Source organism: Aethina tumida, chromosome 1 (genome assembly GCF_024364675.1).
Source record: "Aethina tumida isolate Nest 87 chromosome 1, icAetTumi1.1, whole genome shotgun sequence".
NCBI classification, from domain to species: domain Eukaryota; kingdom Metazoa; phylum Arthropoda; class Insecta; order Coleoptera; family Nitidulidae; genus Aethina; species Aethina tumida.
Genome location: NC_065435.1, coordinates 74,060,246 through 74,086,900, shown reverse-complemented (window position 1 = coordinate 74,086,900; position 26,655 = coordinate 74,060,246). Strand labels below are relative to the sequence as shown.

Genomic DNA, 26,655 nt, shown 5'->3' with positions numbered 1-26,655 from the left:
GCAAACGGGAAAATCGATGGACGTCGCGACGGCTTCATTAGTTCACATCCTGAACTAGTTATTACCACATTTTTGTTTGCACTTGCCATCAAATTCATATGGTCGCAAATTAAACCATTGTGTCGCTATAGTGTGTTATAAAGATGATAATAATTAAAATTGTGGTTTCGTAGATTTATTGTAAGAATGTGTCTAAAATAAATCATTATTATAATTTAAATAAATTTTAGTTGAGATTGACATTTATTATTCTTCAAATAAAATAATATAAAAATGATAAATAAAGAACAATAAAATAACCAAAAAATAACAGTATTAAAAAAAACTTTTTAACATAACATCTTTAATACTGATCAGTAAGCGTTCATTATTAAAAATCATTCAAGTGTTTAATAGTTGACAATTAAATTCAAAATTATCTACATCTTAGAAATCAGTAATATATTAATATTTAAAAATATCAAAACAACTTTGAATGATGTGGGAAAATGCTATTTTAAGTTTTAAATAAGATTCAACATTAATTAATCTTCAAATAAAATAAGTATAAAATTGAAAAATGAAGGGCAATTAACATTATAGGAAAATAACTACGTAAACATTTTAAGATTTTTAATACTAATTAATAAACACTCACAACGAATTTCTATTTAAAAACAGTTAAATTGTTAATCTGAAATAAAAAATATCGAGGTAACTAGATGAGCTTTAGATGTGGGAAAAAATATGATAGGGATAAAAAAAACACACATTCACATGTAAGATAAAATTTATTTCAATATTTTAAAACAAAGTTACAAAATAATGTTAATACCAAATATAAAGGAGGTTTGTAAAAAATATATTTTGTCCAATCAACATATTTAATTAAAAAAAAATGTTTTAAATTTGCAATTGTATGATTTATAATTGTACATTTGAGCAACTTGGAGAGATTCAAATCTTTTATATAAACTTCAAATGATTGTTAATACACAACACTAAATAAAATAATAATTTTGGTATTAAATAAATTAAATTTAAAATTGTTCTAAGTATATTCCTATTAATTCGTTTGATCTGAGGCTCAAAATAATTGACTAAACTTCAACGCTCATAAGTTCATCAAAATCCGGATAAAAATCTTCATTTTTGGGCGGGCCGTTCGGATAGAACTGCATAAGCAACTCCTTGGGCTTGATCATTTTCTCTTTTACATGATCAAAATTGTAATCCTTATAAAACGCTATTGTTTGCAGCGTTCTCAAGGATCTCAATCTCTTTGTCGGTTCAATTTCTAACAACCTCATGAGGAGATCTTTGCTGGGAACGTCCAGATCCACACTGGTTGGAAGTGTTCCAGGTTTTTGGCCCCTGTACGTTTTCGTTGATTCGTCGATCGTTCCCCCGGGGTACTGAAATAAAACGAAATTTATCAATCTCATATATCTTATACAATCAATTTATAGTCGAGATTGTTGAGCAACGGTATTTCGGCCCTTAAGACAAGAACAAATCAAATATAATATAAGTAATCAATCATAGATAGATGCAGACGTTAAAATCTCCGAGGTGATTGCGCAATATTTTGATAGAATAGCGTCTATATTTAGCCCGCTAATTAGAATACTATGAAATTAAAATAGACATAGTAAAATGACTAACGGTTGTTGTGTAGATTGATGTCGTATCGTTCAGTTTTTTCTATTCACAGGTTACATTCTACTGCTCAAACCGCACTGTTGGTACAACCATTTGTGTTCCAATCAAGTTTCCTTAGTCTCATGTCAGTTAATTATTCATGGATTTAAGGGGAATATAATCGAATCGGCTTCCTGGTTGGTATGATCTGTTCCTGGTGATAATATTTTAATTTTTTTAATGGTCGACGTTGCTGGAGGAGTGTTCCAACGGTGCGCTAGCGTTAACTTTTCATAACAGAATCGAGGTTGTGGATGCACAAACTTATTTGATTAAGATCTGGTCAATAATTTATGTAAATGGTTTAATTGGACACATGTATTATGGGCGGTTATTTGTAAAACAAACTGTATCGGTTTATTTATGGCGGAACGCATTAGCATCTAGTCTCTGGGTGCTTGACGCAAAAATCCATCGGATAACTGTACTGTTATGCCTAGATAAGTTCCAGGAATGGATTTAATTAGTTTACCATGAGTACGACGAGTTCAAACCACAATTTCTTAGGTTGTTTGGTTCTTTTGTTTTCTTGTATGATCTGTATGATTGACATACGTGTTGGGTTTTTGGTGCCGATCGAATTAACGGGAACCGGCAAAAATTTTGAACTGATCGACGCCAGAGATATTCATGTTCCATTAAGCACATCATCGGAATTATTTACGATCGGCATTTGAATGAGGCGCTGCCGACAGATAATATCTATCGGTTTTGCCATCGGTTGGGCAATAAATGTCCGTAGGTGCGGTGCATCCTAACTGTACAACGCGATTGGAAAATTTCCTTTTGGTTATTGTCGGATAGAAAAAGAATTCGTTACAAAAACCAGTAGTTGGTAACTACAAACGGCGACGGTAATGGTGATTGGAAGAAATGCAGGTTGTTAGTCAAACAAGCGCAAACCGACCGCGGCGATTGAATAAATGCATAACGAAACGCAACAGAGACGGTTCATATGTAATAATTGGTGTGCCCCTGCATCCTTGACATGTTATTACACATATTTCAACTCGCAAATCGCCTCCAGCGCGCCACAAACCACTATTCACTTGTCCGGATGACAAGGAAATCTCCGACATCAACGTTTTTACAATTTTAACAACAAAAATTGCAAACGTATAACTTAAAACTTACAAATAGTGGTTTTTATTGTTGTTTAATGAGGAACAGCGGGGATTATAATTTGTAAGCAAATAATTGAAAAGATATGAAGGCAATTGTTACGAAGGTCTCCGAGATGAATTGAGTAAATGATACGTTCGGTTGTACAATTAAAATTGATGGATTTCAGGTGTTGCAATGGGTCAAAGACCCGCTCAGTATTCTGTCTGCCACTCTTACGATCTGGGTCAGAAGTTAATGATTTTAATTATATATATTTGTTTCCTATAATCTACGTGTGAAATTATTAAAAACATATAAGAACAAAAGTTGTGAGTTGCAGTTAGGTCAATTGCATGTGGAACAGTTCTTAAAGTATGTTAAGAGTTCCCAATTGACGATTTGGTTCACGAATTCGTCTATTTTAAGAAACAATTCAGATGTAAATTGCGTCTTCCGAAGATTTCCTAACGGTTATTCAAATCGATGAAGACGATTCCGGCATTTTGAATGATTGTTCCTTTTCCAAGGTGAATCATTACTGTTTGTCAATACTATCAAGGATGAACAACAATTTTCCACCGCGATTGAATCATGAGGAAATATGTCTGTGATGATGGAATTTTTGTTAATGTTGTGTAAGACGACAATTATCCGTTGCCAAAACTAAAAATTACAAAGCAAAATGTGAATCAAGGCGATAATAATCGATGGATTGTATTTTTATATAGTTTCCACATACTACCATGAACTATAATGGTCCCATAAAGAGGAAGAGACAACCATAATAAAACGTTTAGATTTTCGTTGTGTAATCAATAATAATTGTGGGAAGATTCGATATGTCAATATTTTTAGGTCGAGTTGCCACACTTTTTTCGTTGCAAAATCTTTTGCTTTCAGAGACTTTTTTTGTAAATTCGTAGGAATCGTTTGCGTCCGTTTGGAGCCGTTTGCAACAGATACATGGATGGCCTAAGGCCATCTAAGGTCGCAGGCCTCTCCGCGCGAACTATAAATAGAAAGGCGTCTAAGGCACGCCACATCCTCTGTCGATGCTCCTGAGGCAGACTCCGAGCATCCTGTGCGATCCGATTATTTTATCGGTCCACTTCTCTTGATCCGTCTGTATTCAGCAGGAAAAAATGTCATTTATAACCAGATGCTTTGTATGGAATTAAGCGAATTATTTTTTTTACTAAATGCGTTATGTCCAGAAGAACAAAAATTGATGGTAGATAGAAGAGCTTGTTCAACAGACTAAGCGAAACGAGGCGAACGATAATAACGATGATTGCGGGAAGGTCGATTGCGATTTTTACGTCACATCGATGATGCGGAGGAATATAATAAGATCGTACTTTTTTTGCGACGACTGGCGCCTCGGTACCAGTTTTGGCGCCGCCCCGGTCGCCTCATCTTTTCACCGTTTCCAACTGCAATTACCTGCCAATGATAACGATTATGTGCGGTCGGCGAGAATATCTACGGCACGTCCCTGGTCCCAAAACAATATTTTGTGGCCTATTGACCTTCAGCAAGCGCTCGAGTGGTCGAAAAAAGGAGCAAAAATCGTCGCAGACGTGGGGAATGTAGGCATTACTGGTCCCGGGCACCAATTCGGATCCAGTTTCGGATTACAAAATTAATGGTGACCGACGAATTTTTTGCACTTTTGAAATTTTCACGGAAGCAGGAAACATGCAAATTACTGTTGTACAATTAAAAGTCGATTTGTATTAAATAATATTATATAAATTATAATAAATTAGCTTCAGGTCTATGAACAGGTCTATGAATAAGATTTTGGTGTTGTATTAAAATGGATGAATGTGTATTTTTAAGGTGGTTAACTGTTGTTACCAATTTGTTATAATGAACGTGCAAAATGGATTTTTTACGTTTCGCATAGTTGGCAGTTTAACAACCTTTCGAAACACCACATGTGTTTGATGTGGCCCAAAAAACTTTTCGATTGGCATGTTTAATGGTTGGCAATTAAATAGAATTTTGTTGCATGAGATTCCGCGGAAAAGATGCATTAATAATGTAATTTCAGGATGCGCCGCATTTAAACCTATTTATAGCATCCAAGAAGGTCGTAATTAGTTGAATTGGTCGTTTTTCCGTCCGCGATAGCGACATCAAGCCGGCAATTACCATCGATAAAAAACAAACCAAAACCAGTAATGATTGCTATGTGGTTAATCGGGGCTGATTCGCGGGTGAAATGGGGCGAAATAGACCGGCGCGCCGGCCGGGAAAAACTGGTAGCCAGAATCGTAGAAAGAAATCGGACAATGGCTACGTGGCCGGCCGGATAAATCGACCGATTTCCGAGAAGCGACAAGCAGACATGGGCTTTATATAGCGCTCCCGAAGGGGGCTCCGCGCCCGCGATCGCGTGGAAGAGGGTCCGAGAGCTCGGGGGCCGCGATCGGTAGCATTGACCCGACAAGGTCATCGCGATACCATCGTCCGGTGTCTTCAGGGCCGGGTTGCTGCTTCTTCTACTTCATAGCCATCCTCTACCTCTACTCTCCTCTGTTCTATAAAACAAATCATTCCAAATGTGGCCGAAATCGATTGGTTGGAATTGAAACGAACAAAAACGGCATACACACATGTATTGGGACCAATAAGCTAATATAAATTATTTCTAGCTGTTTTTTTTTTTGCTGGTTTAAACTAACAATTTAAAACTTCTATCAGTAACGTGTCTATTTAGTTTTAAATAATGTAACTCTTAATTAATAATGTCTTTTCACATAGTCGACTTACAATATGACTTATCTTACTTAAGATGACTTTTTTTAAACAGTAGTAAATGACCGACTAAACTATACAATCAAAAATATTTGAGAACATCAACTAATGACTTAACGGGGTTAAGTTAATACATTAGACCTCACAATCAAATTAGTACTTATTAAAATATCTTTAAAAGTGTATAACTGAGTGTTGTCATTTGCGAATATACATACATCAGACAAAATTGAATTTGTGATTTTATTGACACTAAAAATTACTATAATTATAAGAAGTGGTACGTTAATTTACTTGATACTTTCAGATATTTGCCATGATTTATTCGAACAGAAGAAAAAAAATAATTCAATAATATTTAATTTTTAAGTACATTATTTTATTAAACACTATTGCTATCGTAATTACCTATTATAAATTAAAAAGAATAAATTGTTTCGAATGAATAAGGCTTACTAATTTTAAATATATGTATTCTGATTACTGCATAAGTGTATCGGAATTTAATAATTCTCTACTTATTATGGTATATCCCTATTGTAAATTTCAATATTAAAACCAAAGCAAATAAGATTAGACTTAAAACATTGTCGCTGACTTACAAGATAAATCTGAGTAAATATGTAGTGAAAATTTATACTTGGATATACATAGTTAATTTAATTATTATAATTATAGAAAAGAATAATGACGAGTATAAACAGTATATCAGATTACAAACTTTGGCTTATTTGCATATATTTGTATTTTATATCGTTTAATTTATTTCATTAAGTAATATATTTTTTTTAAATATAAAATTTTTTCACAATTTTTGTATATTTATAAAGCATAATCAACTATTATTCTAAAATCAATAATAAAGATTTGTTCCCCTTATTACCATTATTATTTAACACACCTTATATAGATTAATTTTAAAACTTAATATTGAATAATGTCATTTATTTACAACAAGTGTTAAATGTATCAGTTTAGAAATAAAAATATAAACCATAATTAACATAAGTTTCTTATGATAAAAATCTCAAATATTATAGAAAAATAAAATTTAAATCGCTGTAAAATGTATTTAGAATAAAAATGGAAAAGATTTGTCTGCACACGATTTTTGGAGAATGTTTGAAAGTTTATATCACTCCCCAAATTTTAAAGATTCTTCATGGGAACATTAAAATATTTAGGTGAAAATGTACTTATTTAACTTACGTCACAATACCTAAAATATAATACACGTAGGTGAATTTAATTAAGATCTTATAAAATTATATTTAATTACACATCTACTACCATCGACGAATTAAATTTATATCTGTGTAAATCGTATCTACACGCCAAAGCCACTGGAGTACTGTTGGAGAAACGTTCGATGATCAACTAAGTTCACTGCTATCTGAGTGATTTTCTTTTAGTTGGTACTCATTTTTCAAATTCTATGTTAAATACATAATATTTCACTGCATTTTGGTAAACCTCTGAAATTGACTTTTGGTGAGGCTTTTTTCTAATGATGTATATATAAAGAAAATAATAAAATTTTATCATATGGAGAATGTTCGAAGTATAAATGATGTGCGAAGTGAAATGTTGATTATTAATTTTAAATTAAATGTCTATAAAAAAGAAAAAAAAAATAAGCTAGATGAATTAAATTTAGATTTCATTAAATTACATGCATTATTACACTTCTACCACCATCACCAAATTAAATTTTTATCTCTTGAGATGCATTCGATGGTCGACTAAGTTCACTGCCATCCGAGTGACTTTCTTTTAGCTGGTGCTGATCATTCAGATATTTTTCCACTTAAAAAATATATTTCATTGCATTTTAGACAATCTCAGAGGTTTGCTTTTGAGCAGCTTTTGGGTGCAGACACTTGTCGGTGCGGCGTCAAAAAAAGCCATGCTCCGTTACGATTCGGACGAAGGAAATGCATTTGCATCGGGCACCATGTAATTACATGCGGTTTTTCTCTCGCAATTAACCAGCTACACCTACTGCATTTGGTCGTTTTTGTACCGAAATGGCATGTGCACGAAAACCGATCGTTTGCTCGTTAGGTTCTTTTTATTTCGTAAATTACAGGTGCTCGACTCGATGAAAATGATCAGTCTTACCGGGATAATTATAGATAATAGGATGCAAATGAATTTCCTTCGGGTTTATGTTGCGAACAACCTCCAGATCTGAACTTGAACCGCACACAATATAACAACGTTGAATGCTTGAAATTCTTAACAGATAACGAAATTGGTCAGTTATTGAGTCGACATTTCTGCCAAATTCAGGTAGAAAACGTGTCCGACCGGAATTTTTTTCAGTTGATCCAGTTCATGACCTACACTAAATAACCACTCGTTTCGTATCAATAATATTCATTGTCTCGGTTCGTGATTAAATCGATTGTAAAAGTAAAATCTTTGCTGGCACCGACCGAGATCAATTTAGAGTGGTCGCAATTTAAAAGTTCGCCCCGCTGACAAGTCGGATGAATTAGATGCACTTAAACCGTTTCGGATATCCGGCGACATTGTGTAGTAACCGTATTATTGCTAAATGGGATAAATACATTCCTATCGCGTCGCACAAATAAGATAATTACGTCGAGCTCTTCTTCTAGAACGTTCCACATCTACATATCTCGCTGCGAGAACAATGAACGAATTGGCGACGGAACAGAATTTGATTTGTAGGAAATAAATATGAATGAAATTGAAAGGATGTGATTTATTCAATGTCACTTGCGTGTGTAATTGAGTGTAGGGTAACATTTCATTAAAATAACACAATTACCGAGAGAAGAATATAAGCATTATGATAATTTTGCACAAGGATAGTTATGAATAAAGCGTTTATCTAAAAGGGACATCTGTTCTTCATGGTTACGATTACTCGTGTAAAACAGAAAAAAATTAAATATCGCGGTTAAATTACTATGATTCTTTTCGCGGTAACAGAAATAAATCGTTTCTGGTAGATTCAAACCTCAGGCGTACACTTTGAGCATACACAATTACTAAATTACATAAACTTATTTTTTAGAATTACAATTTTAATTTCATTTCAATCGTACTTGATTCGACCTCTGTGTAAATAATCCAATTATTTGTAATTCTAATTATGATTATGTGCTTGGAACATTGCAGTAAATAAAGATGCGAAAAACCTACATTTTATTTACAATAATTAATAAACACTTGAAATATCAAAATAATTTAGTGAGAAGTAAAAAAAAATGTGTGAATAATGATTAGATTATGTAATTTTTAAAATTATGCAGAATAAATATTTGAGTTATTTGAATATACCAATACTCAATATTTGAATAATCAAATTGTTTAAAATTGCAGTAAAACCAACGTTTATTCCCATTTACTATTTATCGTATTTAGAATATTCTAGAAATCAAATACGACTTATTAAATTTAAATTAAATAATTATTGAATATCAACTCATAGTTCTTATCTATGTGCTTCAATTTTTAAAAGTATTTTCTACTAATTTTTCGTGCATAGTCAAGTGTTTTATATAAATTTATGTTAATATATTTGTTCAAATATAAAATTATTGAATAATGAAATTTTTTTAAAAAGTAAAAACAAAACAAACTTATTATTACAGAATTATTCCAACTTACAAATTTTCTAGTTGTATTAAAAGATTCAAAATAATCTCATTCATGGAATATTCAATTATTTGCATATATGCATTATTATTCAAATATTTAAATAAGTATATAATTTTTATTTAAAATACTAAAATAAATAAATAAGAATTATAAGAGTTATTATAATTATTATTTTTAAATAATTCACATTCAAAATATTCGATTTGAACTCGAACAAAATTTTCAACCGTTTCAGGTATTTTGAACAAATGTAAGTCTCTGTATTGAAACATTCAAATAATTCCCGTTTGTTTCAGAATATGTATTTAAGTGTTCCAATATTCCAATATACAAATTAAAAATATTCGATTTGAATTCGAACATTATCGTGATATACAGCATTTTCTTTATTTTTCTGAATATAATTTTCTTACCAATGAGTAAAATGTGTTGTGTAAATTATAAAATAAAACAAAACATCCGTCCAAAAAACCACTTCAGGTATTTTGGACGGATGTAAGTCCATGTATTGAAATATTCAAATAATTCCCGTTTGTTTCCGAATGTGTATTTAAAAGTTCCAATATACCAATATTCGAATTATTCTCATTTAATTCACATTCAAAGTATTCGATTTGAATTCGAACATTATCGCGATGTACAGTTTCTGTGACTTTTTACTCTTTTTTGAGCATATATATAAATATTGCAATATTCAAATTATTCTCGTATAATTCAAATTCGGACTATTCAAATGTAAATGAATTTTAAGGGTATTCTTTTTCTTTTTGATTAAAATTTTTATGCAACTTTCAACCCTGTCCTTAAACACTTTCACAAGTACATAATCACTTGATTCACGTGATTCAAATTTCATGAGTAAAATTTCTTTCTTTTTGAATATAGAAAATAGAGCTTTAATGGTGTGTAATAATTTTTTTAATGATTTTAAGTGTTTTGTTTAAACTGATGTCCTTAAATACTTTAAGACGTAAGAACAAACAAATTTAAGTAGTTCTTAGAAATAAAAAGTGCACAGATTAACCTTAGAATTAATAATTACGTGGTACACGATAGTAGAAGTGTTACATTATATGTAATCAAATTTTAATAATAGTAATTACATTTTAAAAACAAAGCCTTGGCTGATTTTTGCGCTAATAAACGATTGTCTTGTAAAACGCGTCAGTTTTTCATCGCTGTCACAAACGGCGGATGATAATTACAATTAAACACGACATTTCCGTGTTTGCGATAACAATCGTTTACAATGACTAATAGTTTAATCAATGAGATTTTCTCGAATTTTCATCAGTGAATCAGCCATCGACAAAAGGCACTTCCGCACATTTATTCGCAAATCCGATCGATAAATAGTTTAATCCATCGTTACGAATTCTGGGTGTGCTGCGAATGACGCACGATCACTTGCAAATCATTTTTTCAATGTGCGCGTGCAATTCGAATCGAGCGGCGTGATCCTACGCCCATGCGAGTGCATTTTGTGAGCCCGACCACGTTTCCTTTTAATGTCGTCGTGCGTATTCAACGGTCGCGGGTCCTTGACAATGACACTGTTTCCCGAAAACGAAATCTCGCAGGATGAATTAGGGCACGAGTTGCCTTTTCGTCTGAGCCATTTCCTGCGTTTTTGCAATTGAGAAAAATTACCGAAACACATTCAATTTACTTAAGAGTTGTATGAGTGTGTTGGATAAAATAATTACAAATTTTAATTAACATTTCATACGGCGTCATTAACAATAAATTTTCTAATTTGTGTTGGTAATCTTTAATTATAAACCGAGTGCGGTAATCTCATCATCAAGGTGGAATTTTACAATAACTCCGATCCGTATCTTCAGCACAGTTTATTACACACACATACAACAATAATAATAAATAAAATGATTAAATATGTTTCTCATCTGCACACACACACACACACAAATAATTTTATATGTGTCATACATCAAGAGTGATGCACTGAATGCAGCCCGAAGGCTTTATGCATATAGAATAATAACTCCTTAATTTTATTAAGGAAGACATTTTTATTGTCTGCTTTGCCATAATAAATTCAATTCACCATAATTACGGTCTTCAATCTCACGCACGCAATCTCAATTTAAAACTGTGTGAATTTAATGCATTTACTTTTTGGTTTCGTTTTAAAATTTTTACCTTAACTACCAGGAAGTTATAATCTCGACTGATTAGATTGTTTCTTGCCATTTTACCTGGTCGAAAAACATACATTTTCAATTACTGAAACTACCTGTTAAGTAAAAAATTGATTTGAAAAAAGGTCGAAGATTCTGATAAGAGGATAATTGGGTTTGTGGCAACCACGTAAACTGATTCAAATTTTATGATAATTCGTTGCCAAAATTGTCTTCGAATTGTTTTAACATGAATTTATTTAGAAAACAATTTAAATTCTGCTATCATTGGTCATTTGGGATTAAAACGTTAATAACATTTCCCTTTATGTACCAAGGCACACAAATTCCACATTTGATTTGTGTTCGTTGGTATATATATGCATAAACTATTTCAAAAACCCAATTATATTATACGACCAATGATTCTTTATACTGAAACGTTTTCATCTTTGTTCCACGAACACAGACAAAACAGAAACTTGTTGTTCGAAATGTGTTTTTGAATTGTTTTAACATAAATTTATTTAGAAACGAACTTCTTGGAATTAAAGTTAATAACAATTTAAATTACTACCACAATTAATTTGTTGTCGAAAATTTATTTATTTTTGCGTTGTTTTATCATAAATTTAGTAAAAAACATAAGTTCCTACTACTTATAGGATATTTGGTTCTTGAAATTGAAATGTTACATATACACATCATTTTTAATTTTAACATAAATTGATTTATAAACCAACTTATAATATTATTAGATCTTGAGATTGAAAAACGTTTCATATTTTCTTTATTAACAAATAAAAGTTTTTATACATGTAAAAATCCATTATCAAAGAAAAATATAACATTTAATTTGTTAGTAAAAATGTGCCTTTTGAGTTGTTTTAACATAAATTTATTTGGAAACTAACATTGACAATGCTATCTATCATCGAATCTTTGGATTAAAAAGTTAATAATTTTTTTGAACCATGCAAAACTGCACGAACAGAGACAAGTGCTAAGTGTAATTTGTTACTAAATTTATTTATAAACCAAACTTAAATTATATTATCATAGGTACTTGGTACTAAATAACAATTTTCACCCTACGAACAAAGACAATAGTCACATTTTTGTTGTCACAAAATATATCTTTGAATTATACGTTCTTAGGATTCAAACATTAATAAAATTTTCATCTTTGTAAAATTCCTCGAATGCAAGCAAACACTACATTTGATTTGTGAATAAAACTGCACCTTTGAACCGTTTTATTTGGAAACCGACTTAAATTATGCTGCTATTGGTTCTAGGAATTGAAACGTTTATACCGATGTTCATCCCTATATAACCATTCGAATATAGATAAGCAAACAAATTTATGTAAAAACCAACGTATAATATGTGATGATCATTAGCTCTTGAGATTGAAACGTTAGTAACAATTTTCATCCTTGTAAAACTCCACGAACACAGTCAAATGCCACATTTAAAGTTTAAACAAATTAACTTGTCAATGATTTCCTGAAATGTTAAACAAAATAACATGCATTTGATCATCGCATTCGCCATCAAAAACACAAGCGACTTTGAACGAACTTGTTTTCATGATATTAAAACCGTTTTTTCGTGTTTGTAGTTTTATTGAAACGAATCATTTCGCGAGGGACATTTTATTTGTTACAATTCCAGTAAATGCATGTACTTGACCTTGGTAGTAAACAAATTTCATTGAGAATTAAATGAGCAAATTTATGTTTTGCTTCCTCCCAATCAACTTCTTAAAGTCAGCATATTAATTGAATTCATGCGTTTATAACTTAGCTTGCAATTTTTCTATTGTTACGTGTGTTTTATTTTCTAGTTCAGCAATTTTCTTCACTTAAGTTTGTTAATATAAAAATATACACAAAATATATCTAACAACAATTTTCTGTTTCTTGTACTTTACACTCGTAAAAATATATTAAAAAGTTGCGAATGATTACAATAAATAAAACAAGTAACAAAATGTACTTAAGAATAATATAAAATGTCAGCAAAACCATCAAATTTTTGGGATTAAAAAATACGAATAGTTTTATTGGTATAAAGACATTTTCCACAGCCAAAATAGTTTCGAAAATATTTTTAAAGGAAAATATTGTGTTAAATAAGAGATGTGCCGTGTGTGTTGGCAGAGAAGAAGATTCACCCATCAAATGTGGCATAGAACGGTGGTCCCTCGTCGGTCCGGTCTTGTGGTGGGGCGCCGGGCCTCTATATAAGCCATAGATGCGCCAAGTGCTGGCAAACTCTTTTGTGTACTAGTGCCGTGCTAATCCACACAACTAAACCAATTTAAATCAAGTGCAAAGTTTTATTATTGACTCATTAAGGTAGGTCCGCACGCATGTGATCGTGAGTGCACGACTTTTATTTTCCATTTCAAAATAGTGGTACTATTTTTTTTTACCATTTTTGTTTAAGTCGCGTGTATTTTATTTTTTCTTTTTGCTGTTAGAATAAGTGTTTCAGTCAGTTTAGTCAAGGGTAATTGTTACTGTGTTTGCATCATGCTTTGTTATTTATTGCAGGCTGTGCGGAATGCGTGTTCTTTGCAGAAGGCGTATTTATTTTTTATAATTCTTAGTTTATGTTTGCATATTTAATTGGTATACATTTTACTCAGCCGTATCAATTTTATTACACGTTTATTTTTCCAGTTCGAGGAAAACTTATTTCAACATTTTATAAAAAATTTTAATATGTACAATATGTAATCAATTTATTTTGTATTTTAGATTTAATGATTTACATTTATATTAATTCAATATTAGCAAAAACAAATTAAATGTTTAAAATTTTAGTCTGTTGAATTTTTTAATAAAGTTCAGCAGTAATAATATTTTAAATCTTCTTTATAAACAATATTTTTCCATATTTTATTATTTTTTGTTACTTTTTTATTGATTATAAACTATTTTGAAAAAGGAAATTAATATTTTTGGTATGCTGTTGATCTCTTTTGAATAATTACACAGTTTCAAAATTTTTGTGTAAATTGCTAAAAATGTTTTAGAAATTTTTAATAGTATATATTTATATATATATTTTTCTTAAGAAAATCTCGGGAATTTAAACATGAAATAAATTTATATAAAAAGTAAAAAAATTATGGTTGATGTGTGCTGTGTATAAATGTGTAAATAATATTAAATATCGACTAGTTAATAAGTTTTAGTTTATAGGATGGTTTATTTCATGTACAAATCCCGAGATTTTCTCAAGAAAAATTATTATCAGGAATAAAACAACTGTTTGTAAAATAGATGACATTATACAATATCAAACAAGCAAATATTAATTGAAATTATTAATTTTTTATATTTTTTTAATTAAAAAATTGAATAATTCCGTAATTTCAAATATTCCTTTCTAATCGACCATTAAAATCTCCTCATTAAATCAAAATTTTTCTTCGTAATCAAATAAAATTATTGAAACTTTTGCATATGCATCTAAAGTTACGGCGAAAAGACAAAAATCTTCGCGCAAAACGTGATAAATTTACAATTCAAAGGGCGTAAACCGGTAATTTCTTATTCTAATCCCGTCCAAAAACTAATCGCGTTTCCTTTTGTAACGGAAACAAATTAACCATTACCAGACAACATATTACAAAACTATTATAACTGTTTTGGATCCCGCGATTTTACTGTTAACAGTTTCACAGTTATAACAGATTTAAAATTAGGCACGATTATAATTATTAATAACAGTTCCGATTCAATTTTCCCAGTTAAACACGCATATGTTAATTTTCTATTAACCTTTGACCGTTTTGCATAATGGGATGATATAAGATGCATCTTTCTAAATGTTACCGGTTGCATACGGTTTTTATATAACCGCACAAAATCAATCAAAAAGCGAAAGTTTATTGTAATATGTAAATGACGAAAAATCGAAACGGCCAACCACCGAAGAAAGAAAAGAGAAGATCGCGAACGAGATGCATTCCCAATCGGCCGAGAAACCAGTACCTCAGCCTTTTTTTTTTCTTCATTCCGTTTTCGCGAACCGCCGAGACACATAGAAACGATGCTTAGATCGCCTCTATAACATCGTGTTTTAATGATGCAACCGGTTACGGGCCGATGGGGGTTCAACAGCCCCACCCGAGCTCAAACGCTTTTGTCTCGCTCCACTCGCATCCAGCGTTTCGTTCAATTCGTTATTTGAGATTTGTTACATTTTGTTTCATTTAAAAATGTTTCGCGGGTCAACAAACTGAATAATTGCGCTTGAATTTCGTCCGCGTCAATTGAATGATGACGGGAAGAAGGAGATCGAGATCGCGCGCCTTTTTTACGCCGCCGAGATTGTCAAGGTGACTGTGTAACGGTTTCATATGTTGTGTAACGTTTTAAATAATCGGTTTTACGACGCTGCGGGATCATTTCGTTGTTATCAGGGCACAAAGACAACAATCGTTTGGTTTCTGGCGAATGCGCCGGTTGTGGATGTGAGAAATGACAAGTCTTTTGTGCGATCCTTTTCAAAATTAGCGAGTTACTTGCGCCTCAAAATAGTACAAATCATCACTTGTGTAAATTATTAAAAAACTAACAGACGGTTGTGTTGTTTGTTACAGGATGAAATTGTTGGCGCTTATTGTTTTGGTGGCGGCCGCCGCTGCGTACCCCGTGGACAATCCGGACGGCACACCTCTAGTCATAACGGATTACAGTTCGGTCGCCAAAGCCGAAGAAACCGTCCCCGCCGAGAAGAAACTGGAACAGGTCCTCCAAAGTGAACCACAATCGGACGAGAGTTCATCCTCTGAAGAATCAGCTGAAAAAGTGTCGGAAAAACCAGCACCAGTTGAAGAACCGAAACCTGTCGAGCCAAAACCCGAAGAAAAACAAGAAAAACCTTTGGAACCAGTGAAAGCTGAAGAAAAACCACAAGAGCCAGCTAAAGAAGAGCCACTAGAAAAGAAAGAAAGACGCGACGAACCCAAATTAGTGGAACCTCTCGAGGAACAAAAACCAGAAGAACTCAAAGAACCAATCGCTGAAGCTAAACCTGAGGAGAAGGTCGAACTGAAGAGCGCGCCGGTCGAGGACAAAGTTGACAGTGCGGTACCGCAAGTAAAATCCATTCCCGAAGAGATCAAGCCAGAAGCCGCCGAACCCGCCGTGAAAGCCGAAATTCCAGCTGAAAAAACCGAAGAGGTCGAAAAGCCGGTCGCACTTCCCGCTTTGAAATCCGAGGAGTTGCCGAAGATCGAAGAGGCACCGAAAGCTGCTGCCACCGAGATCAAAGAGGAGGTCGTACTACCCAGCGAACAGAAAGTCGAGGCGACTCCCATAGCCGAAGAAAAGGTTCCGGAATTGAAAACCACTCAAGCCCTCCCAGAACCTATCGCCGAAAAGGCGGAAGAGAAGATCGCCGAACCAATCGCCGAAGCCAAACCGGAAGAGAAGGAGAAGAAGGCCAAGTCCGAAGAGCCACTACCTGAACAGAAACCAGAACAACCGAAACTGGAAGAGAAACCTGAAATTAAAGAGGAAAAACCGGAAGAGAAGCCTGCCGAACCAAAATCAGAAGCATTGCCTGTCGAACCAATCGTAGAAGCGAAACCCGAATTGAAATCTGAGATCAAATTGGAAGAGAAGGCGGAAGTGAAGCCCGAAATTAAGCTGGAAGAGAAAGCTGAAGATGGAAAGGCGACGGAGGCACCGAAGAAGGACGAACCGAAACTGGAGGAGCTGCCCGAAAAATTGCCAGAACCAAGTGCAAGTTCTTAAATCGTCGTGCAGTTTTTTTTAATTATTAATAATTTAAAAACGAAATGACTGAGGAGGTTTGCTTGCCCTTGTGTTCTCGTCCACTTAAAAAATATAATTATTTAAACACAACAGTAGAACATTCGGGACAATCGGACCTCATATATTAAATATTATTTATGTGTGCTCAATTTTACAGATCGTAAATACGAAAGTCGTCGTGTTTTGTTGTAAAAACCGTTGTTTTTTTATTTGTATTTTTGTCATTGTTTTCTTGTCAATATCGAGTGAAATATACAGATCGAATGACGTAATGTTTTTAATTGTTGGATCTATTTGGTACAGTTAAGTAAATCACGCAGTGTTTAATATACATTCTATTAGTAAGGATCTATTTCTATGTATTTAAAGCTTTCAATAAAGTTTTATACATATTTACATTGTTTTATTTGTTGTCACCATTGTTGTACTACCGATAGGTTAAGTTGTCAATCAGTCGTCAAAGTCACGATGATCTAAATTAAATTATTAGTAAAAGTTATGAAAAGTATGAATTACGACGAAAATGGTGAAAATACTTGGCAAAACTTGCTACGTATGGTTGCTCCGTTCCTCGAGTAAGTAAACCATTGCCATCAATCTATCAAAATTAACACAATATTGATTGTAGAGACAGCACATCTTTGCAAGTATTACAAATGAATCAGTCTAGCCAAAAATCAAAGAAAAATAGCTTTTCACAACCCGACAATATAACGATAACACCAAAAATTAATTTGGACAAGGCTATAGAACAACCAAATGATCACGGTGAAGAAACACGAAAACACCCACAACCAGACATAAAAATAACTATGTCTAATGAGTTATTCGGTGTCACAACTTTAAAAGATTCAGGAATTTTAAAAATGCTCCCTACAGTACTATCCAAAATTCAACTTCCAACCTTGAATCCATCCTTGATAAGGAAAAAACGCCCTCAATCTGGCAAAAATACCTCGACAGTGAAATTAAACGAGGAAATGAACTCGATTTCTTCCCAAGACTCGTCGAACGATACAAACAGTTATAGTCCTAATATTGTGGCTTCTACTTCGGGATCAGAAGAATTAAAAGAAAATGTTGAACAGGAAGCAACACAATTTAATTCTATTTTGGAAGCAGAACAATCAAATAAGCTGATATTAGAGATGACTCAAACTAGAAGTTTGGCTTCCATGTCATTACGATCCAAAAATGCTCGAGAGCAGTTCAACCAAACTCAAAAACAAATGACAAATTTTGAAACAGTTCAATTAGTTAGTAAGCCTAAGAAAAATACTAACCTCGACGAAAAAAATAATACAGCTACATGGAAATCGACAGAAATTATTAATAAACCGTTAGAAAATGATCAGAATCAAGAAGTAAATGAGGAATCAAGCATACCATTAGGAGCTGTGGATTATTTAGATGAAACACAGAAACCATGTGTGGAATTACTACATCTAACTAGTCTTTCAAACATAGAAAACACCGAAGACACCAAAAATCAGTCTTCAACTCTTGAATCATTACAATCTATAGAAAACTACGAAAATTGTGACAGATTAAAGCCAATTTCTCCAACATTAGAATCGCTACAGTCGTACTTAAACTTACCATTGGAAAGTAGTGAAAACAGTGACATAAAAAACGGATCGTCGCCAACACTGGAAGGACTGCAATCGAAAATGACTGTGACGTGGGAGAAAATGAAACCGTTTACTATCCCCAAATTTGAGAAGATCGATGAATTGATTAAAATAAAGAACTTGTTTTTGCCAGCTAAAACTGCAATCGTCAAAGAAATGAACAACATGATGAACCAGAACGTTCCCGGCGTTCAACATTTGTTGAATCTGGCTTCAGTTTTCGCCACGGAGTACGCAGGATCTTGTCCGTCCATGGTTACTTCCATCGTGAAAGTACGATTAAATTCAGATGTTGATATTTCTATTATAAACAAAGAATCAAATCTACATCGAAGACAAAATTTGGAACAAATCAACAATTGTTTTGATGAAGAGCAATTTAAACACACCACACCTTCGGAAACATATCAACCTATACCTAGTTCAACTTCAAATATAATAAATCTTAATGAAGCAATTTCTGATACAGATGTCAGCGAGAGATTGATTCAAAAATACGCTAACAGACCGAAACGTAGAAATACCATATGTGCGTCTAAGAAAAAAGATGAACCGCCTCCTAAACAGAAACAAGATGTTTATAAAAGTTGGACCTTCACGAATTTGGAACAAGTGAAACATCGCGATGAAAAAGTTACGAAATCGAAACCAAAATCGCCTAAGCGCAAAGCATTGAAGGAAAACGTAGAGAAACCGAAACCGAAACGTAAAAGCATGCCAAAACGAGAAGTAATAACACCAAAAAAAGTCAAAATCACTCTAGATCTACAACCCAAGAGGGCCAGCATTGCCAAAGAAAAAATTTCGCAGAAACCTGATGAAAAAGGACCAGTTAGGAGACGAAAGAGCGCTGACTGTCCGAAAGTTATATTGAAGAAAATCAGAACAAACTGCGACAAGTTTAAAAAGTACGAGGGTATTTTAGACAAATTAATTAAGAAACAATCGTCGGACATGTTCTATAGAATCGAGAGTCGAGATTCGTTGCAAGACATCTACCAGGAAATCAAAGACGAGCAGAAGAAACTACTAGAGTGGCACATGGAGGAGCGGTTACGAATTGTGATGAATCAGGAACGGAACAAGAACTTTTTAAAAATCAATAAACTCCAAAATCACTCACGTCTAAACATATAAAAACAATCAAGGTTAACGTATGTCCATTATCAATATCTATCAAATGCCAAAACTGACAAAATGTTGATCATGTATTTTTGGAATGTTCATTAATCAAAATCATGCGAAATTTTTGTTAAAATGCCACCGTCGGGATAAGCAAACCACGACAAAGCGACGCAAGAAGGATGCAATCTGCAGCAAATTCAATATGCAACTGCTTGTGGGTTCTTAGATCAATAATATCGATCTGTGCCTCAAATTTATTCTTGGTCATTGTATTTTATGCGCTCGGGTAAGTTATATTTTATTTTTGGCGAATGCGCCAGTTATATTTCACATTCATTTCAGGTTTTACAGCTTGGTAGGTCCCTTGTTGTTTTTGTCGTCACTTTTATTCTTGCTCATTATCCAGGACCTTGTTCAGAAGTTTAATTTTATGGAAACGGAAAACCAATTTAAGACCCTCAGAAAACTCAATTTGTGTGGCCACAAAACAACTCAAATCGTTAAGAGATCACTAAGAAAATCATTATCTAGGGAGGACCGAATCAGATCTATATTTTTGGGCAACTCCAAGAGAGAAAACACTCCGAACATAAAACGAACATTGGTGTCGTATTTGGAGGAGCGGAATGTTGATGAAGACTCAACCACCGGTACGAATTTAATTTTCGGTTACAAAGGCCTCAAAACCGACAAAGTAGTTTGGAAAGTGCTGTTCAGCGAAAAGCACGCCTCAAACAAATTGAAACTGGAATCATTGAGCGAAGAGAATATGCACATTTTGAAGACGATCAAGGAGAAAATGCAAGAGAACAAAAAACTGGAAGGACAAAAACTCAACTCAAGTTTGAAAACTAGATCTGGCGGGTGCAAGAAACGGGTGCGTTTCGCCGAAGTCGACGAACATTGCGGCCACGAGCTGAAACCTGCAGTCAAGTTCAGCAAGAGGAGGGTCGGAAAACTGACGATGCTTGATCATATACCGAAGGGCAAGAAGTTGGACGATTTGTTCTCGACGGAATTCATGGAGGAAACGAAAGCGGAACGCGGCAACACCAGGACCATGGTGTCGAGGATTTTCAGTAAGAATGTTAAAATACAGGTGAACACGGGTAAATTGTGGCACACTTGAAACTTAAATAAAATATCGAAATGTACCTGTGGTGTTTTATTTTATTTTTTTACGGCGGCGCGCTAGCGTGGCTAGAGCATCGTTTGAAGAAGACGAGGCCGAGGGAGCAGGACCCGGAGTCAAGGACCTGCGGAATGTTGCACGGTAGGTAGAAGCGCGCACACACGCGAGATGGGCAGGGGAAAAAAAGGAACGAGCCACCGGATGGCACTCCGGTGGACCGAACATGTTTTTGCGATGTCCACGCCGCCGTTTTATAGCATGCGAATTTATGCGCGCAATAAAATCATTTACGACGGTCGTTAAACGATGCGCGAACCGGCACGGGGATCATTTAAGAACTTAATCGGGCACCGCGACTTTTTCACCTGGTGGTGATTCGGCTATAAATAGACCGGGTTTTCCCTCTACTCTCTTACTAGCCACATTTTCTACAACAATAAACCTTTACCAATCTTTTTATATATCAACAATTAGTTTTTTTTTTATTTATTTCTATTGTAAACAATATCATTTCCATATAAAGAATTAGGGGTAAAGTATGGACAAAAATATGAAAAAGTTAAAGTGGGTCTGCAAATAAATGATACCAGAAATTATATACAATATATCTATCATACTGTTTTTTTCAGTTTTATAAAAAACGCATCGTGTGTCTTAAAATTTGAAAGGTTTTAAATATGAAATCAGTAAATGTTCAGTTTCGGAGATTCCAAAGATAAAAATTAAATACAGGATCCGACAAAATGGACTAATTTTTAGTGTCTCGGAAAATCACTTGTGGACCTATACTCATTAAAGCTTTTCTCCATATTTTGAACCATTTTACATAATCTTAAAATTCTTAGTACACACTATGGTAACGCGTCAAAAAATAGATAATTCTTGGTATTTTCGACCTATGTTAATTAACACTTTTCTTGAAATATCAGTTCTTTCTACATACCCTCAAAGTTTACTTTGTAACAGTAAAAAACATACTGAGAATACATAACAAAAAATAATCCTTGGTATCATCGAAACAATGAGTTACTGACCTATGTTAACACTTTTTTTCATACTTTAGTTTATCCTACATCCCCTTAAAGATTTTCTTTGTAATATTTCCCAATCTGATTACTTACTGGCCTATATTAATTAACACTTTTCTTCATATTTTAGTCCTTTCTAAATCCATTTGTACCAGTAAAAAAATACACACAATGTAGTAAGGTGTTAGAAAACATAATCCTTGGTATCTCCAAAACAAAAGAATTACTGATATTAATTGACGCTATTCTTCATATTTAGTCCAACCTACATCTCTTTAAAATTTGCTTTGTAACACTGAAAAGGAGTTCACAGAATATAATAATATGTTAAATGAGATAATTCTTGGTATCACCGAAATCAATAACTGTCCTACGTTAATGAACGTTTATCTTCATGTTTTAGACCATATTACATCCCCATAAGTTTGTGACACTCCGTATTAACTTAGTAAACACTAACTTCATTTAAAACAACAAAAAGACTTCGATATGTTTTTTCGAACTTACTTTGTTGGTGAGCATCAGACAAGCCAAAACGCCCAAACTCCACCAATCGACCGCGTGGTTGTACGGTTGCAACTCCAGAATCTCGGGAGCTGAAACAAATAACTTACCTGTAACTCCGAAAAATGTCTTCATTTTGCATGCAACTTGAATAAAACACGTTTGTAAAATAAATAAAGTCTTTATTTATGACTCAAAATCACAACATTTATATATTTATATATTACTAGACTATTCACAAGTATGTACAGTAATGTTTCTTGTTTATTAATAAGATCTTAATTGATAAAAACGCTTGGGAAAAGTTCGTGACAAATAAAACCGCATAGAACAGCAAATTACAAGACTTCTTGCACGCGTACTCAATAAATACAAACCAATTCGATCAATCTCTTAATCCTTTTTATTATATTTATATTCTCACCACCAATCGAACCTAACAAGAAAACTTACTACATTTAAGACAGCATGTTGAAAAGTTTGCACAATCCTTAAAATTTTGGAATGTGTGTGCCGAAACGCTCATCAAAAACTATAATTAATCCAATACATGTACTCCCGTATCACATCTATCGAGAAGCGCGGAATCAATCCTCGTTATATAATTATCACGTAATGGAACAGACCGACATATTACACAATTACTGGGGCCAATTCGGCGAGAACGTTGTTGACTAGGACGAACAAGATCGATTATATTATAATTGTAATAATAATAATATTAATAATAAAAAATGGTATTTCATTCGCCGAATTGTTCCTTCGGCACGCACCAATATCCATGTGATTGTGTGCGTCAGTCCGTCCTCGAAAAATTTATAAATCACTAAAACACAGAGCACAATGTCATTGCATTTATCATCACCGCATTAAATTAAGTAAAAAAAAAACAAATTGTAAACGTGCTGTTTTGTACTTCAGGTAATTATTTTAATTCATCCGTCCTGTCTTAACAAAATAAACTACGTCCAACAACCTAAAAACTATAAATTTCGACGTCTTGCAATTAAAAATTAATTTCGTCTTAAGATTACTACACGAATCGAACCGTCCGACTAAATCTAATCACATCAATTTCGGGCGGTCCGCCCAAACAATAAAAAAAATGTACAAAATTAGCTACAAGAAAAACGTAAACGCGAAAACGTATACAAAACTAAATCTACCTGAGACGAAATAAGTATTTGTGTAATAAACGCATGCACACCTAAACGATAATTTTAAACTAATTTAAAAAAAAAAACATTAGAGAAGTCAAAAGAACGTCGACTCGTACATTGTGATGCTTTTGATTGTTCAATCGTGCGAATTGAAGACCGGAATTCGAATGAAAGAAAAAAAATTTAAAAAGGCAGAGTCTCCCTGATCAGTTTCTTCACGGTGGAGCCGACTGACGAACTAGTGGACGGTCCCGATAAATTGTAATTAATCTTAAACAAGTACGGCTGCACGTCATCATACGACGTGTCGAAAATGTAATCCAGCTCCGTCTGATTGGGCATTTTCGGCAGGTAGTCGTGCCTGTTCATCACCTCCGCAATGTACAGGATCTTCTCGCCGAGCAGCTCACTGACCTTCTCCCTGCACAGCTGCCGTTCGCCCTCGTTGTTCAGCGAGATCAGCTCGAGCCGCACCGTCCACACCTCCCAGCTGATACATTCGGGCGTGAACCAGGCGCGAGGCTTCTTCTGGAAGAATTCGAGGGTGATCTGGCCCATTCCCGAGCAATCGCTGCCGCGCAACTGGTCGCTGAAGCCGCTGATCTCCTTCTTTATGTTACTGTCCAGGCGCTCCGATGAGCAACAGACGTAAGTGAGATCGATGAAGTCACAGTCAACATCCATGTAACCGACAGTGCCGACCGAATACGACTCGTCGCCGTTGTACATGAATTTGCCGAGCGAACGGTGAAATAGAATCGTGTGGAAGAGGCTCGTCACTACCTCGTCGGCCTGTCGGCCCTCCACCGACAGTTCGAAAGTCTGTGATCTCGCATTCATTTTCTTAATTATTTTTTATCGTTAATTAATAATTAAATCCCGCTTTATTTTAGTTATTGCGAAATTGTCGATACTTGTGTCTAGTAGTGTGGTTGTAGTAGCATACCCATGTATCTGAGCGTTCCGCAGATTGTTTTGGTCGTTGCGCCGTGCCTTAACCACTTGGATAGTCCAAAATCGATCAGTTGGACGTTGCCATCATCGTCCAGCAGTACGTTTTCCGGCTTCAGGTCTCTGTAGATCACGCCCGCGTTGTGCAAGAAATCTATAAATTAATTTGGCGAATTTACAAATGTCTCACTACATTATTTCAAAGAATAACCCACCTAAAGCCAGTGCTATCTGAGCCACATACAGTTTAACCAACTCAGTTGGAAACGTAACGTAGGCCTTCAATAAATCATACAACTCTCCACCATTCACAAAATCAGTAACTAAAAAATAACAACTAATCAGTAAATCTAAAAAACATGTTTCAATAATTAAATTACCAATATAAAGTCTTTTTCTGCTTTGCCAGTGCAATGGACAATCAACAATGAATGGATGATGTCCGCACAATTTTTGAATCTGCACCTCGTCCTTAACTTGCTGCACAGAATTGTCCTTAATCACCTTAGATTTGGAGAGAACTTTAAGGGCAAACGACTGTTCCCGTTCCAAATCGTTCACCTTGTAAACTTTGCCAAACGCACCTTTGCTGACTTCCTTCACAAGTTCGAAACGTTTCTCGTTATGGGTGGCTGTGATCGGAAATTCTGGCAAAAACGAAGATTCTGTTTGTGTAACCGGCCAAGCTGTTTTGCTGCTCTCGTACGGAAGAGTTAATGTGGACTCCTTCCACCTTAAAAAACGTTAATTTAGTTGATTATTTATTTTACTCAAGTTAAATTTTTATTAAATAAAAATTTTCTTTTAATAGAACACAATTTTCCAAAATATACATTTATTTTATTGGAATTAAATATTCAATTAAATGGGTGACTGAATATTTGAATACCTGTGTTTTAAAAATTGCATCTGAGCTGTACATTATAATTTAGAACACATTCTTCTACACAATTTCCTAATTTATATTTCATTTTTGAAATGATATACCAAAATTTTAAAATTAAACAAAAAGAAATTTGGGTTTTATATGTTTCATGGTTAAATTTTTAATTTTACATCAAGAAATAAGTGATAAACTGGTATTTGAAACACAGTTTAATTTAAAAGGATACAAATTTACATTTATTAAGCTGTTTTGCATGAATGTTCAGGTTGGCAGCAAGGGCTATTATACGAACGTCACTTTGACACATTGTCCAGATGTAAACAAAGGAAGTATCAGAACATGTCCAAACCCTCATTAAAATTTTTACCTGACCCAAACAGAACAAAGAACCCAGGTAGAAAATGACTAAAATGCTGACGCAACCTAACCTACATACCACGTTCCGAAACCCAAACAAACACAAAACCAACAATCAGCGATCACTTCGTGAACGCGTGCACATACCTACGTCTAGACACCCTGGACCACGGCCTGGAAGCGCTGCACGTTGACCGTCCGCTGCTGACGCTGCCCAACGATGTAGCGCTGAAACTCGCGCTGACGCTCTCCCGAATCTGACAAACGAAATTTTTACGTGACGCACTTCGAACAACAGAACGGGAAACGCACAAACACTCACCTTCTCCAAACGGTCCTGTCGCGTAACGTTACCGTCCACACTGGTACTCGTTGCTGTCTCTCTTGTTTGTTTATTGCCCATGAACGGTGGTGCGTGCGTTGGGGCTCCGTGGCGCAGCCAAATTTAACATTTCAACGCAACGACCTCCCGAATTCGATGCACAGAACTTTTGTCAATCTTCCGATCGACAAGAACGCATCCCCACGTCGACACTGTATCTCTGTTTAACGTCCGTTAGTTGAGTGCGGGTGTAAAAGAGATACAAAAGTGGCGTGGGGGAAAAGATATTACTGGGCACGTTACTCAATTTCCAATGTATATACACAGGTGGCGCACCGATTGCTAAATCTCCGGGTACTAAGGGCTACCAATATTGTAAAATGGACTCTGCGGACTTGTGACGTCATAAATTGCGTATTTATTCACTAAAATATTCG

The 26,655-nt window shown here is 34.3% G+C and overlaps 4 protein-coding genes across 4 annotated transcripts; 2 read left to right on the top strand and 2 right to left on the bottom strand.

The window, feature by feature from the left end:
- Window positions 1–781: 781 nt before the first annotated feature.
- Window positions 782–26,477, bottom strand: LOC109602910 (serine/threonine-protein kinase S6KL). The gene is made up of 7 exons (XM_049961264.1): window positions 26,219–26,477; window positions 26,044–26,153; window positions 25,034–25,386; window positions 24,869–24,976; window positions 24,649–24,807; window positions 22,546–22,634; window positions 782–1,394 (listed from the first exon to the last, which is right to left on the bottom strand). The coding sequence occupies exons 1-7, from the start codon at window positions 26,297–26,299 to the stop codon at window positions 1,080–1,082; spliced, it is 1,215 nt and encodes a 404-aa protein (XP_049817221.1). The 5' UTR covers window positions 26,300–26,477; the 3' UTR covers window positions 782–1,079.
- Window positions 13,603–17,514, top strand: LOC109603843 (neurofilament heavy polypeptide). The gene is made up of 2 exons (XM_020020355.2): window positions 13,603–13,684; window positions 15,943–17,514. The coding sequence occupies exon 2, from the start codon at window positions 15,944–15,946 to the stop codon at window positions 17,099–17,101; it is 1,158 nt and encodes a 385-aa protein (XP_019875914.1). The 5' UTR covers window positions 13,603–13,684; window position 15,943; the 3' UTR covers window positions 17,102–17,514.
- On the top strand, window positions 17,595–21,032 carry LOC109603813 (uncharacterized). The gene is made up of 3 exons (XM_020020323.2): window positions 17,595–17,697; window positions 17,751–20,164; window positions 20,221–21,032. The coding sequence occupies exons 1-2, from the start codon at window positions 17,621–17,623 to the stop codon at window positions 19,888–19,890; spliced, it is 2,217 nt and encodes a 738-aa protein (XP_019875882.1). The 5' UTR covers window positions 17,595–17,620; the 3' UTR covers window positions 19,891–20,164; window positions 20,221–21,032.
- On the bottom strand, window positions 22,704–24,687 carry LOC109603855 (autophagy-related protein 101). The gene has a single exon (XM_020020366.2). It carries the CDS (start codon window positions 24,540–24,542, stop codon window positions 23,886–23,888), a length of 657 nt encoding a protein of 218 aa, XP_019875925.1. The 5' UTR covers window positions 24,543–24,687; the 3' UTR covers window positions 22,704–23,885.
- Window positions 26,478–26,655: the final 178 nt, after the last annotated feature.